The sequence below is a fragment of the Sturnira hondurensis genome, unplaced genomic scaffold (genome assembly GCF_014824575.4).
Source record: "Sturnira hondurensis isolate 20B ecotype Veracruz unplaced genomic scaffold, ASM1482457v3 Scaffold0001389, whole genome shotgun sequence".
Taxonomy (NCBI): domain Eukaryota; kingdom Metazoa; phylum Chordata; class Mammalia; order Chiroptera; family Phyllostomidae; genus Sturnira; species Sturnira hondurensis.
The window spans coordinates 477,769-490,920 of NW_028074020.1; the positions used below are offsets into that span (position 1 = coordinate 477,769).

Sequence of the window (13,152 nt, forward strand, 5' to 3'; positions counted from 1 at the left end):
GGGAAATAAAGGGAAAAAATAAATAAATGGGACTATATAAAATTAAAATGCTTCTGTATGGCTAAAGAAAGCATCGGCAAAATGAAAAGGAAACCAACTATATGTGAAAACGTACTCACCAATGATACCACAGACAAGGGGCTGATCTCCAAAATGTATAAAGAACTCGGACAACTCAACACCAGGAAGACAAACAATCCAATTTTAAAAATGGGTAAAGGACCTGGATAGACACTTCTCCAAGGAAGACATACAGATGGCCCATAGACATATGAAAAGATGCTCGACATTAATAGTCATCAGAGAGATGCAAATCAAAATCATAACATTTCTCACACCCATCAGATAGCTGAGGTCACATGGCAACAGAGTAGCCTAAAATCTAAGGAGAAAAGGTTCACTTATAGCAGAACAGAAGGGTAAGAGACATAGGGCACCATAAAATACTAAGGAGAATTGAATTAAAAATTTTAATGAATTGCTTCAGACCATATGTCTAGCAGCATGAGATTATAGAACTCCTTGGAGCTGTAGAGACAAGGAAAGTTGACATCCACTCTCAGGCTGTCCTCCACAAGCTTAACCTAACATCTAGTGATCATGAAAGAGATGAGTGGCAGGGCAGAACACCAGATAAAGCCTTCCTGAACATTGCAGGAATGCAAGAGGGATACAGGAACTGTTGCAGCAAAGGTGAACATTCTGCACAAATGCTACTGTGTGATCAGGGGGAGCAGGGGGAGGAGGGGGAGGAGAAGTAGAATCCTTTTATTCCTTAGATGAGGGGCAGAAAGCTTTCTTAGATCAAGACAATTAGAGGTTTGCTACCACTGAGAAAGGGCAAAAAACTTCCATCAAAGACACACCAAATATACAAGGTGAAATTTGGCTGCCATATGTAAGACAGGCGGCATCACTAAAAAAACCAAACAACAAACAAACAAAACAAACAAACAAAACCCCCTCTACTCTGAAAATCAGGGACATGAGGCCTAAGACTGAGGTTAAACCAAGACAACAGAGACACCACCTTGTTCCACCAAACATGCTAGCATGCACAAAATAAAAAGCAACAACAAATTAGTCAAATATGGGTCATACTGTAAAATGAAAAACTAAACCTTTTAGAAGAAAACATAGGGAAAATCTCTGTGACTTAGGGTTACAAGTCTTAAGTGAAGAGTTCTGAAATATGACACCAAATCCGTGATCCATGAAAGAACAAATTGATAAATTATACCTCATCAAATTGAAATATTTTATTCTGAGTGACAGGCAAAACAATGAAACTATACTACTGTTTGTTCCCCTATATAAAAATTAACTGAAAATGGATCAAACACCTAAACATAAGACTAAGATAAAAAAATTACGTAGAAGGAAATATATACACTAAATTTATGGACCTTAGTTTTAGGGAGGATTTTATAAATTTGACCCAAAGGCAAGGGAAGTAAAGGCAAACATAAATAAATGGGGTTATGTCAAACTACAAAGCTTCCGTACAGCAGAAGAAACCACCAACAAAACAAAAAGGCAACCAACCAAATGAGAGAAGACATTTGCCAACAACTGCTCTTACAAGGGGCTAATATCCAAAATATATAAAGAATTCATACAACTCAACACCAAACAAACAAGTGAGCAATTCAATTAAACAAACAGCTCTCCCAAGAAGGCATACAAATGGCCAACAGATGTATGAAAAGGTGCTCAACATCACTAACTCTTAAGGAAATGTAAATCAAAACTACAATAAGATACCACCTCATACATGTTAGAATGGCTATAATCAAGAAGACAAGTAATAGCAAGTGTTGGAAAGATTGTGGAGAAAAACAAACCCTCATTCACTACTGGTGGGAATAAGAACTGGTATAGCCACAATGGAAAACAGTATGGAGGTTCTTCTAAAAGTTAACAATATAGTTACCATATGACCGAGCAACCCTCTTCTGAGTATTGACCTGAGAATTTTGAAAACATTTATTCACAAAGATATATGCACACCTATATTCATTGCTGCATTATTCACAGTGGCCAAGACATGGAAACAACCCAAGTGTCCTTCCATAGAAGAGTGGATAAAGAAGATGTGGTACATATATACAGTGGAATACTATTCAGTCATAGGAAAAGATAAAATGCTGCCATTTGTGACTACATGTGGATCATTAGAATATCATGCTATGTGAAATAAATCAAACAGAAAACATTAAGAACCATGTGATTTTACTCATATGTGGGATATAAAACTCAAAGCAACAAATGAGCAAACAAAAACTTTAAATGAAGAAAAACTCATAGGCACAGACAACAATACAGTAGTTACCAGAGGGAAGGTGGGTGGGTTAGTAGTAAAGGGTAAATGGGCTCAAATATATGGTGATGGAAGAAGATTTGACTTTGGGTGGTAGGCACATACTATAATATAGAGATGATATAGAATTCTACAATTGAAACATATACAAACTTATTAACCAATGTCACCCCCATAAATTTAATTAAATATATTTTATTATGCAAAAACTCTTAAGAGTATGAAAAATAAATCACAAACTTAGAAAAGTATGTATAAATCATATACCTGACAAGGACTTGTTTCCAGAATGTATAAAGAATTTTATAAATAAGAGGGAAAAACCACAAAGAATACAATTTAAAACTAGGAAAAATACTGAATGAAACAAACACTTCACCAAGCAGGAAATATGTGTGAACAAGCACATATGTAAAGATATTCAATACTGACAACACCAAATGCTAGCAAGGATATAGAGCAGCAAGTACTTTTATACATTGCTGGTGGGGATGTGGAATGGTACACCAAGTTTGGAAAACAAAACTTAACATATGATCCAGAAATTGTACTTCATAGTTTTGAAAATTTAGGCCCAGATACCATTATGGTTCAATTTTAATAAATATTTAATTAAGAAATAATACCAATTCAACACAAGATCTACTAGAAAATAAAAAAGGAGGAAACGGTTTCCAAGTTGTTTATCATTCCAATATTAACCTAATACTAGAAAAGACCAAGATTACAAGAAAAGAAAAATACAGACCAATATACATCAAGAACATAGGTGTAAATATTTTCAATAAATATATAGGCAGAGTCCTCAAATTGATTAATTAAAAAAGAAAATACATTAAGACCAGCAAAGATTTCTCATGAAAATTAAAGGTTAGTCCAGCATTGGAAAAGAAATCAATATAATTCATCATATTAAAAGACTAAAGTAGAAAAATATTCTTGATTGTTTAAGTAGATGTAGCAAAAGCATTTGACAAAATCTGACATCCATTCATGATGACAAAAGATGACTCAGCAAACTAGGAACAGAAAGAAACTTTCTCAACATGAATAGGAATATCCATGAAAAACATACAGATAACATTATGGATAAAGATAAATACTGAATGTTCTCCCCCCTAAGATCAGGAACAAGAAAGGCACAATGTTTGTTCTAACCATTGCTATTTAACATTGCACTGGGGGTTATCAAAAGGCATACAGACCACAGAGGGGGAAAAAATAAAACACGCCATTTATAGAAGACATGCGTGTCTACATAGAACAAAATTAAAAAACATTAAAAATCTACTAGAACAAGTAAATGAATTTAACAAGATCATAGACTACAATATCACTATATAAAAATCTTTTTATGTCTGTATACTATCAATGAATAATTAGAAGTTGATATTAAATAAACTACACCATTTATAATAGCAAAAATATGAAATAGATATAATTGTAAAAAATTTATATAGGATTTGTGTGATAAAACTACAAAATGTTAATGAAAAAATCAAAGAGAACCTAGATAAATGGAGAGATATATTAAATTCGTAGACTGATTTGAAGACAGTATTATTAAGATGTCAATTCTCTCTAATATGATCTATAGATTCAAATGAAAATCACAGTTAGATAATTGATAAGCTGATTCTACAATTGATACAGAAAGGCAAAGACCTAGAATAGCCAAACAATTCTTAAAAACAACAAAGTTGAAGACTTGCAGTATCGCACTTCAAGATTTATAAAGATGTAGTAATCAAAACTACATTATTAAAGAAAGACAAATGAATAAATAAAATACAATACAGACTCAGAAATAGAACTATACATACCTGGTCAAATGACTTTTTACAAAGTCATAAAGAGAGTTCAATGGAGAAAGAATGACTTTTTAACAGTGTCTATTTTAAAAACTGGGCACCCATGTGGAAGAAAATGAACTTTGGTGCATTCCTTGCAGCATACACAAAGAGCAATCAAAATGGATATAAACATAAATGTAAAACCTAAAACCATAAAATTTCTAAAAGAATGAATATAAAAGGCAAGAAAATTTTTGTGACATTTTATTAGGCAAAACTTTCTTAGATTTGACCCTAAACACACTAACCATAAAAGGAAAAAAAGGAAGTCATCAAAATATAAAATGACAGCATTTTAGAAGTATAGAAGATGGCAGCAGTATAGAAGATGGCAGCATAGGTAAACATGGTACTCACCTCCTCCCACTAACCACATCAAAATTGTAGGTAAACTACACAACCATCATTCATAACTGACAGAAATCAAGTTGAATGGAAGTCATATGACTAGGGAATTAAAGAGGCCCCATTAAAACTGGTAGGAGAGGTGGAGACACAGAATGGTCTGGTCCCACATCCATGTGTCATACATAAAAATAAGGAGGAATATGTTGGCTCTGGAAGTCCCCCTGATGAGCAAAGTATCCCATCCCCCCACCAGGCCCCCCCAGCCCATTTTTCTAGTGCCATGAAGTCTATAACTTCTGGCTGTAAAAATCCAGTGAGAATTGAGAATGAGGAGGCTGCTGCAGTCCAAGGCAGTAAGTTTTTTTTTTAATTTTGAGAGTATTTTTATTAAATCTGGGGACAGTGAAACAAGGAAGGGCTTAGGACTGAAGAAGCAACAGGAGATAGATTGTGGGGGATGGTTTGGTTCACTGAGAAAGAAGTCAGAGAGAATGGGGCCTTGGACAGAGGTTCAGGGGGTTAGCCCAGGATGAGCTACTGCTGCACATTGTTCCCCTGGTTGCAAGTTTTGGGGGATCCTTAGAGTTTCGGATATGCACCCCTGAGGGGAAAATGGCATGAGCATGCTCCCACGGGGGAGAGTGCATGCCCACAGAGTTCCTCTTAGAGGGCCTACATAGACTAACTCAGACTCACTCCTTCTGAGCTTCAGCATGGTGGCAGCAGCTTGAAAGGCACCAGAGACATACAGGGAGGAAATAAATTGTCCATCATCAGGGCGAGAGCTAGGGGCAGCTTTCTCCCAGACAGAAGTGCTGGCAAAGGCCATTGTTCATTTTTTTAGCTCTTCTTTCCCCACAGAGCCAGCAGGCAGGACCATGTCTGAGACTCCATCAACCAGTCAAACGTTTGCTCCACCCTGGTGATTCCCTGAGACCCTGCCCCACCCAACTTTAGGGCTCACCTGAGCTGTTTCCAGCAGCTTTTCCATAGAAATGGCCTGTCTTGGCTTATACTTCAGATTTTCTTGAAAACTCTCAAACAAGCAGCATATGGCCTCAGGGAGCCCCCTCCCTCTCACTAAGTGTCCTCAAGCCTGGCACTAGCAGCAACCAGCCTTGGCTTACAGACTAGCTTTGCCTGGGTACCTCCAAGCCCAACATAAACAGCAGTCACCTGAAGATCACTTTGTAGCTCATGCTGAGTGACTCCTGGCAGAATACAGGCTGTGGCTGACCTTGGCCTGTACTTTCTGAGAGCCCCCAGAGTCAGCTCACCCAATGGACAGTTTCAGACCACATCAAAGCACCACCCAACCACCCTCATAAGCAGCACACTCAAGGGACAGATTCAGTGGGCACCAGAGCCTGCTGAAGTAAATCCTGTTCTGTGGGGTGGACCCCTGCACAGCTGATTCTTCACTGTAACAGAGGTCAGTGTGGTCAGAGGTTGTTTTTTGTAGGTTGCAACCAGTCCTTGTAGCTTATAAGCCTAAGGGCAAATCCCTCATATTGACATGCCAACAGCAATCAAGGCTCAACTACAAGAAGAGAGTATACCCAGCCCACACAGGGGGCACACCTTAAGTGCCAAGGTTGATAGGGGAGGCTGTGCCACTGGACCCTAGAGGACACTTACTACATCAGGCCACTCTACCAAGCTTGGAGAAGTAGCAGCTCCATCTAATGCATAGAAACAAACACAAGGAAACAGTCAAAATCAGGAGACAAAGAAACATGGCCTAAATGAGAGAATAAAACAAAATTCCAGAAAAAGAACTAAACAAAATGTATACAAGCAATCTACTAGAAGCAGCATTGAAAACACAGGTTATAAGGATGCTTGATGAACTTAGTGAGAACCTCAACAGCTTAAAAAAAAGGATCGATCAGAAATAAAGGATACACTAACTGAAATTTAAAAAAAATAATTTCCAGGGAATCAACAGTAGAGTAGATGAAGCCGAGAATCAAATCAGTGAGTTGGAATATAAGGAAGTAAAAAATACCCAATTGGCAAGCTACCCCTTCTCGGGGGTCATGATGGGCAGTAAGATGGCGTCTGCCAGCAGGGTCGTTCAGGTAGTCAAGCCACATCCTCCATTAATAAGTTTCCCTGACAGAAGAGACCATCCTAAACCCAATGTATCAGAAGTTCTGAGATCAGCAGGACTACCATCTCACTATTCTTCAATTTCACAGCATTTTAAGGGAAGTAAATCACCAGATTGGCTGATGCATCAGGGTCCACCAGACGCTGCGGAAATAATAAAAACATTACCTCAGAAATATAGAAGGAAACCTATGTCTCAAGAAGAAATGGATTTTATTCAGCGTGGAGGTCCAGAATAATCACTGACAGTGCTGCTGTTTGTCATCAGACAGGAGGATAGTCTTTACAATAAAGGACTTCCAAAAATGACAAATGAGAAATTGTACATTAAACACCTTAAATATTCTGTAAAAAAAACTATATAGAAAATTTAGATGGACACTTATAACATCTCATAATTTATGTATCTTGGTCAGCTCCTCCACAAGCTTACCTAATTGTTTATATACTTTATACTTATTAAAGTACACTTTTAAAATGTTAGCCTATTATTTTACTCTTGATCGTTAAGTATTATTAGTATTGAACTATAAGAGAACACGATGTCTAGTAAACCATCATAGATTTCCCATAATTTCATTTTTCTTTCAATTTCTGTTTAGATATGAATTTATCAGGCAGAATTGCTGCTTTTTAGAAGTGATTTTTCTGAAATTGGACGAGTATCAGTGAAATAATGTCTCCATTATTTATTCTTGATTCTCTTAATATTGTTTTCATTCACAAAGTTACTGGAGTATAACTGGCTTAACAAACACATCCTACTCTGAATGATAAAAATATAGCCAAAGTAAAACCAGTGACTTTGTGGTAGTAAGACAGGGGAGTTAACACAAAAGATTATTTGTCACCTATTTTTAGAAAAAAATAAAGTCAGTATAAAATCAGAGACAACAGGAATACAGTGTAGATATAATGACCAAAAATTGCAATTTCTTATGTTTTTAGGGGTATTAAGAAAGTATTGTTCTTTGGTTTATTTTACTGTTTTGATTGTAATAATGTATGCAAATCCTGGTAACCATTAAATTTCTCAAACTTAATGTCTGAAAGCTTCATAAAATCAACCTAAATATTTACCTTGTTAAGGTGATTTATGAAACTTTAAAAAAGATCTTCCTGTGCCAAGAGTATATATTACTGTGAAAGTAAAGTCTCATAAAGTAAAATAAATTTTCTTCCATACCTTAAAAAAAAAGAAAAAAATACCCAATTGGGACAGAAAAAAAAAAAACTTCCCAAATGAGGATAGTGTAAGGAGCCTCTGGAACAACTTCAAGCATATTAACATTCGCATCATGTTGGGGGTAGAAGGAGAAGAGAGTGAGCAAGAAATTGGAAACCTATTAGAAAAATGACAGAAAAACTCCCTAACTAGGTGAAGGAAATAGACAAGTCCAGGAAGTGCAGAGAGTCCCAAACAAGATGAACTCAAAGCGGTCCATGCCAGGCACATCATAATTAAATGTTATGGCAAAAGTTAAAGACAAAGAGAGAATTTTAAAAAAATTATTTACTTTAATTGTTGTTCAAGTACAGTTTTCTGTCTTTTACTCCCATCCCATCTCACCCCCCCCAAGTACTCCCCACCTCCATCCCATTTTCACCCCCCTTAGTTGTTGTCCATGTGTCTTTTATACTAGTTCCTGTAAACCCTTCACCTTTCCCCCTGAAATTCCCTCCTCTCTCCCCTCTGGTCCCTGTCAGCCTGTTCTCTATTTCAGTATCTTTGGTTATATTTTGCTTGCTTGTTTGTCTTGTTGTTTAGGTTCTTGTAAAAGGTGAGATCATTTGATATTTGTCTTTCACCGCCTGGCTTATTACACTCAGCATAATGCTTTCCAGTTCCATCCATGCTGTTGCAAGGGGTAGGAGCTCCTTCTTTCTTTCTGCTGCATAGAATTCCATTGTACAAAGAGATAATCTTAAGAGCAGCAAGAAAAAAGCAGTTAGTTAACTACAAGGGAGCTCCAATAAGACTGTCAGCTCATTTCTCAACAAATTTTGCAGGCTAGAAGGGAGTGGCAAGAAATACTCGAAGAGATGAGAAGCAAGGACCTATCACCAAGATTGTTCTACCCAGCAAAGACATCCTTTAGAATTGAAGAACAGATAAAGAGCTGCCCAAACAAGATAAAGCTAAATGAATTCATCACCACCAAAACAAAATTATATGAATTGTTGGAAGGGCAAAGGAGAAGGAGAAGAGAGGGAGGGGGAGGGGAGGTGGGAAAGTAAAAAAATATGAACAGTAAGGTGACAAAAAACATATATAACAACAGTTGAATCTAAAAAGCAAATAAACAGAATATAAACAGATTCATAGATACAGATAACAGAATGATGATTGCCAGATGGGAGGCAGGTTGGAGGGATGGGTGAAAAAGGTGAAAGGATTAAGATGTACAAATTGGTAGTACAGAATAGTCATAGATTTAAAGTCATTGGCAATATAGTCAGAAATATTCTAATAATGATATATGGTGTCAGATGGGTGTGAAATTTACCAGAATGATAATTTAGTAAGTTATGTAATGTCTAATCACTGAGGTATACACTTGAAACTCATGTAATAATGCATGCCAAATGTAAATGAAAAATAAAAAGTGATTTTTAAAAAGAGAAGTCAGATCATATTAAAAGAAAATTTAAATGTCTGCTCTTGTAAGACATTTAAAAATGAAGAGACAGACCACAGGATGGGAGAAAATATTTTCAAATAATATATCAAAGGACTTTTATCCAGAACATATAAGGAACTTAAATGGAACTGCCTTTTGACCCAGCAATCCCACTTCTGGGAATATATCCAAAGAATCCTGAAACACCAATGTGAGAGAATATATGCAACCCCTATGTCCATAGGGGAATTGTTTACAATAGTGAAGATATGAAAACAGCCCAAGTACTCATCAGTAGATGAGTGAATAAAAAAGCCATGGTATGTTTATACAATGTAATACTACATGGCCACAAAATAGAAGAACTCTTACCTTTTGCAATAGCATGGATGGACCTGGATTATTATGCTAAGTGAAATAAGCCAGTTGGTGAAATACAAATACCATGTGATCTCAGTTATATGAGGAATCTAATGAACAAAATAGAAACAGAGATATGTACACATGGAACAACCTGACAGCTATCAGAAGGGAGGGGAACTGGATGAAAGAAGGTGAAGGTATTAGGCAAAGAACATATATGCATGACTCATTGACTCAGTGGTGATGGCCAGAGGGAAGGGGGGCAAGGGCTGGGTGGAGGTGGGCAAGGGGTAAATAGGGACATCTGTAATAGTGTCAGCAATAAAAATAAATTTAAAAATAATACGAAGAAAAACAATGTTTTATTTTTTAATTTTTTACTGTTCCTTTGTTTTATTTATTTTTACATATTTTTTCTCTTTTAAAAAATATTTTGTTATTCAAGTACAGTTGACTGCATTTACCCCCCACCACTCCCCCACACCCCAACCATCCCCACCTCCTTCCCTTGCTTCCACCCCCTCTTGGTTTTATTCATGTGTCCTTTAGAGTTGATCCTGAAAACTCTTCTCCCATTATCCTCTCCCACCTCACCTCTGGTTACTGTCAGATTTTTTTTACTGGGGTACATCATATTTATTTTGCATATGCTAACACACTTTGAAACTCTGCAGACTTTTCTTTGGGAAAGTACTTTTTTAAAATTTTAATTGTTGTTCAAGTACAATTTTCTGTTTTTTACTCCCATCCCAGTCCTCCAGTCCTCAGGACTCCCCCAGTCCTCCCCACCTCCCTCCCATTTCCACCCCCGCTTAGTTTTTGTCCATGTGCTTTCATACTTGTTCCTGTAAACCCTTCCCCTTTTCCCCTGAAATTCCCTCCCGTCTCCCCTCTGGACACTGCCAGCTTATTCTGTATTTCAGTGTCTTTGGTTATATTTTGCTTGTTTGATTGTTTTGTTGTTTAGGTTCCTGTTAAAGGCAAGATCATATGGTATCTGTCCCTCACAGCCTGACTTATTTCACTTAGCATAATGCTCTCCAGATCTGTCCATGCTGTTGTGAAGGGTAGGAGCTCTTTCTTTCTTTCTGCTGTGTAGTATTCCATTGTGTAAATGGACCATAGTTTTTTAATCCATTCGTTTACTGATGGGCACTTAGGTAAAGTGCAAATTATTTGGACACCTCACCAAAGAAGATATACTGGTGGGAAAAAAGCACATGAGAAAATCTAAACACATTAATCATTAGGAAAATCCACATGAAAACCACAATAAGACATCACTGAATACCTGTTATGGGCTTAATATTTTCTCCCAAAATTCATTCTTTGAATTTCTAATACTCAATGTGATGGTATTTGGAGGTGAGGCCTTTGGGAGATAATTAGATAATGAACATGGAGCACGAACAATGCTATTAGTGCCCTTATAACAGGTATTCCAGAGTGCTCTTGCTCTCCCTCTCACCTTCCCCCATATGAGTACGGAATGAGAAGATGGTAAGAACCAGGAAGCTGGTGCTTGTAGCACCTGAGTCTTGGACTTTCCAGCCTCAAGGACTGTGAAAAATAAATGTTTGTTGTTTGAGATACTTATTCCATGGTATTTTGTTATAACAGCCCAAGTGGATGGAGATACCACCTATTAGAATGTATAAAAACAAACAAACAAACAAACAAGTAAAAGTTGACAATACCAAGTGTTTAAGAGAATGTGCAGTAAAAGATTTCTGTGGAAAAGATTTCCGTGGAGAATGTGCAGTAACTGGAACTCTCTTACACTGCTGACTGGAATGCAGAATTTCACAGCCACTGTGGAAAACAGCTCGACAATTCCCTATGAAGTTAAACACACACTTATCAAAAAACCTAGCACCCAGGGAAAATAAAATATATGTTCTTACAATAACCTATATGTGAATGTTTATAGCAGCTTTAATCATAATGTCCAAAAACTAGAAACCACCAAAATCCCTTTCAACTATAGAATGTGTATACAGACTGTGGTACATACATTGAAGGGAATACTGCTCAGCAATAAAAATGAAGGAACTGCTGGTAGCTGTAACAACATGCACGAATTGCAAATACTACATTATTCTGAGTGAAAAAAAAAGCTAGCCTCAAAAATCTTCATATAGTATTATTTAATTTGTATGACATCTAGGAAAAGGAAAACTATAGGGGGCAGAAAACATGGGTTGCCAGGAGCTGGAGGTAAAGGGAAGGGTTTTGTACAAAGGGTCAAAAGATCTTTTGAGGGGTTATTGAAAATGTTCTGTAGTTGTGGTTATGTGACTGTAAGTGTTTATCAAAATTTATAGAAGTGTACTCACATAGTGTTTTATTGTATTAAAAGTGTTCATTATTAAACCTGACTTATAACAAGGGCACTAAATAGGCCAAGAGAAAGAAAATACAAACATGTAGACATACAAAATATGAAAAATAGTGGAAGGGAATGTTAAGAAGATTGAGGATTGTATTGGGACAACAAAGAATAGATGTTACAACATGGCATTTTGAGGCTGAAGAAGTGTATATTAAGGATAGGAAACCTTTGTGACCAAACTAGCCTTGTTACCTTGGTTATGGGTGTGGGTGTTTATGTGCTGATTACATAAGAACACATCAAATCCTTTTTAGCAATAGCCTGTTATGTCACCTGATTTATCCCTCCCACTAACATACTGAGTCACTGTTTTTCCAGAGTATCTGTGCAGCACAAGAAACATACTGCCTGCTATAGTGCAGAGCATCCTAAAATTGGAGACCCAGAGGGATAGCTCTGATATGCTATACCCTAGGGTCAACTGCCCCACCTAAATGATTTTTGATTGTTACACCCAGAAAGCAGCACATTCAAATTTAGGTACTTAAAAAATTATAATAAAAGGAGATGATTATTCTTTATTGCCCTGAAAGTAATCAGATTCGTGTCCTGAGGTTACAGTTATTTTAAAAAATTAAAAAAGAATTCAGTAAAATATTACATGAGATCAATGAGACATTGACTAGAAAGTTATTTTAAATAAATCCCTTTGATCTGTGGATAGATATTTGTACATGTTTTTTAAATGTGGCTACTGTAGAGCTGAAATTCGTTTATTAAATGGCAGAGAAATCACCTTTCCTAAGTGTATTTTAGTCACATTCATTTAACATTATATAAGAATAGAAATCATTATTTTAGTGCTCTTAGATTAATTTTTCTTTGGGATCTGTGTGAAATATATATGGTTAAGAATGTATATTTGGGAAAAATATCATTAAAATGTAACATTCATATTGATATCACAGACATAAATATGCTATATGTATAGATTTCATAAATACTGATGTTACAAATATTTTCTTAAAGTAAAAAGTAATGCTACTTCTTACATGCATTCTCTTGTACTTTCCTATGACCATTTACAACTATGCTACCAACTCTGATTATCATATTAGCACATTTCAAATTATTGAAAATTTAAGATAGAAGTATTTCATAAAAAGAAAAAAAACAATAACTTATTTGAAGAGAAAAAAATAG

The 13,152-nt window shown here is 36.2% G+C and overlaps 1 protein-coding gene and 1 long non-coding RNA gene across 2 annotated transcripts; one reads left to right on the plus strand and one right to left on the minus strand.

Moving 5' to 3' along the window:
• Positions 1-6,544: 6,544 nt before the first annotated feature.
• Positions 6,545-7,116, plus strand: LOC118974493 (28S ribosomal protein S36, mitochondrial-like). The gene has a single exon (XM_037027936.1). The coding sequence runs from the start codon at positions 6,561-6,563 to the stop codon at positions 6,870-6,872; it is 312 nt and encodes a 103-aa protein (XP_036883831.1). The 5' UTR covers positions 6,545-6,560; the 3' UTR covers positions 6,873-7,116.
• Positions 7,117-7,282: 166 nt separating this feature from the next.
• Positions 7,283-10,350, minus strand: LOC118974503 (uncharacterized). The gene is made up of 2 exons (XR_005063916.1): positions 10,312-10,350; positions 7,283-7,336 (listed from the first exon to the last, which is right to left on the minus strand). It is a non-coding gene; the product is annotated as an uncharacterized LOC118974503 (long non-coding RNA).
• Positions 10,351-13,152: the final 2,802 nt, after the last annotated feature.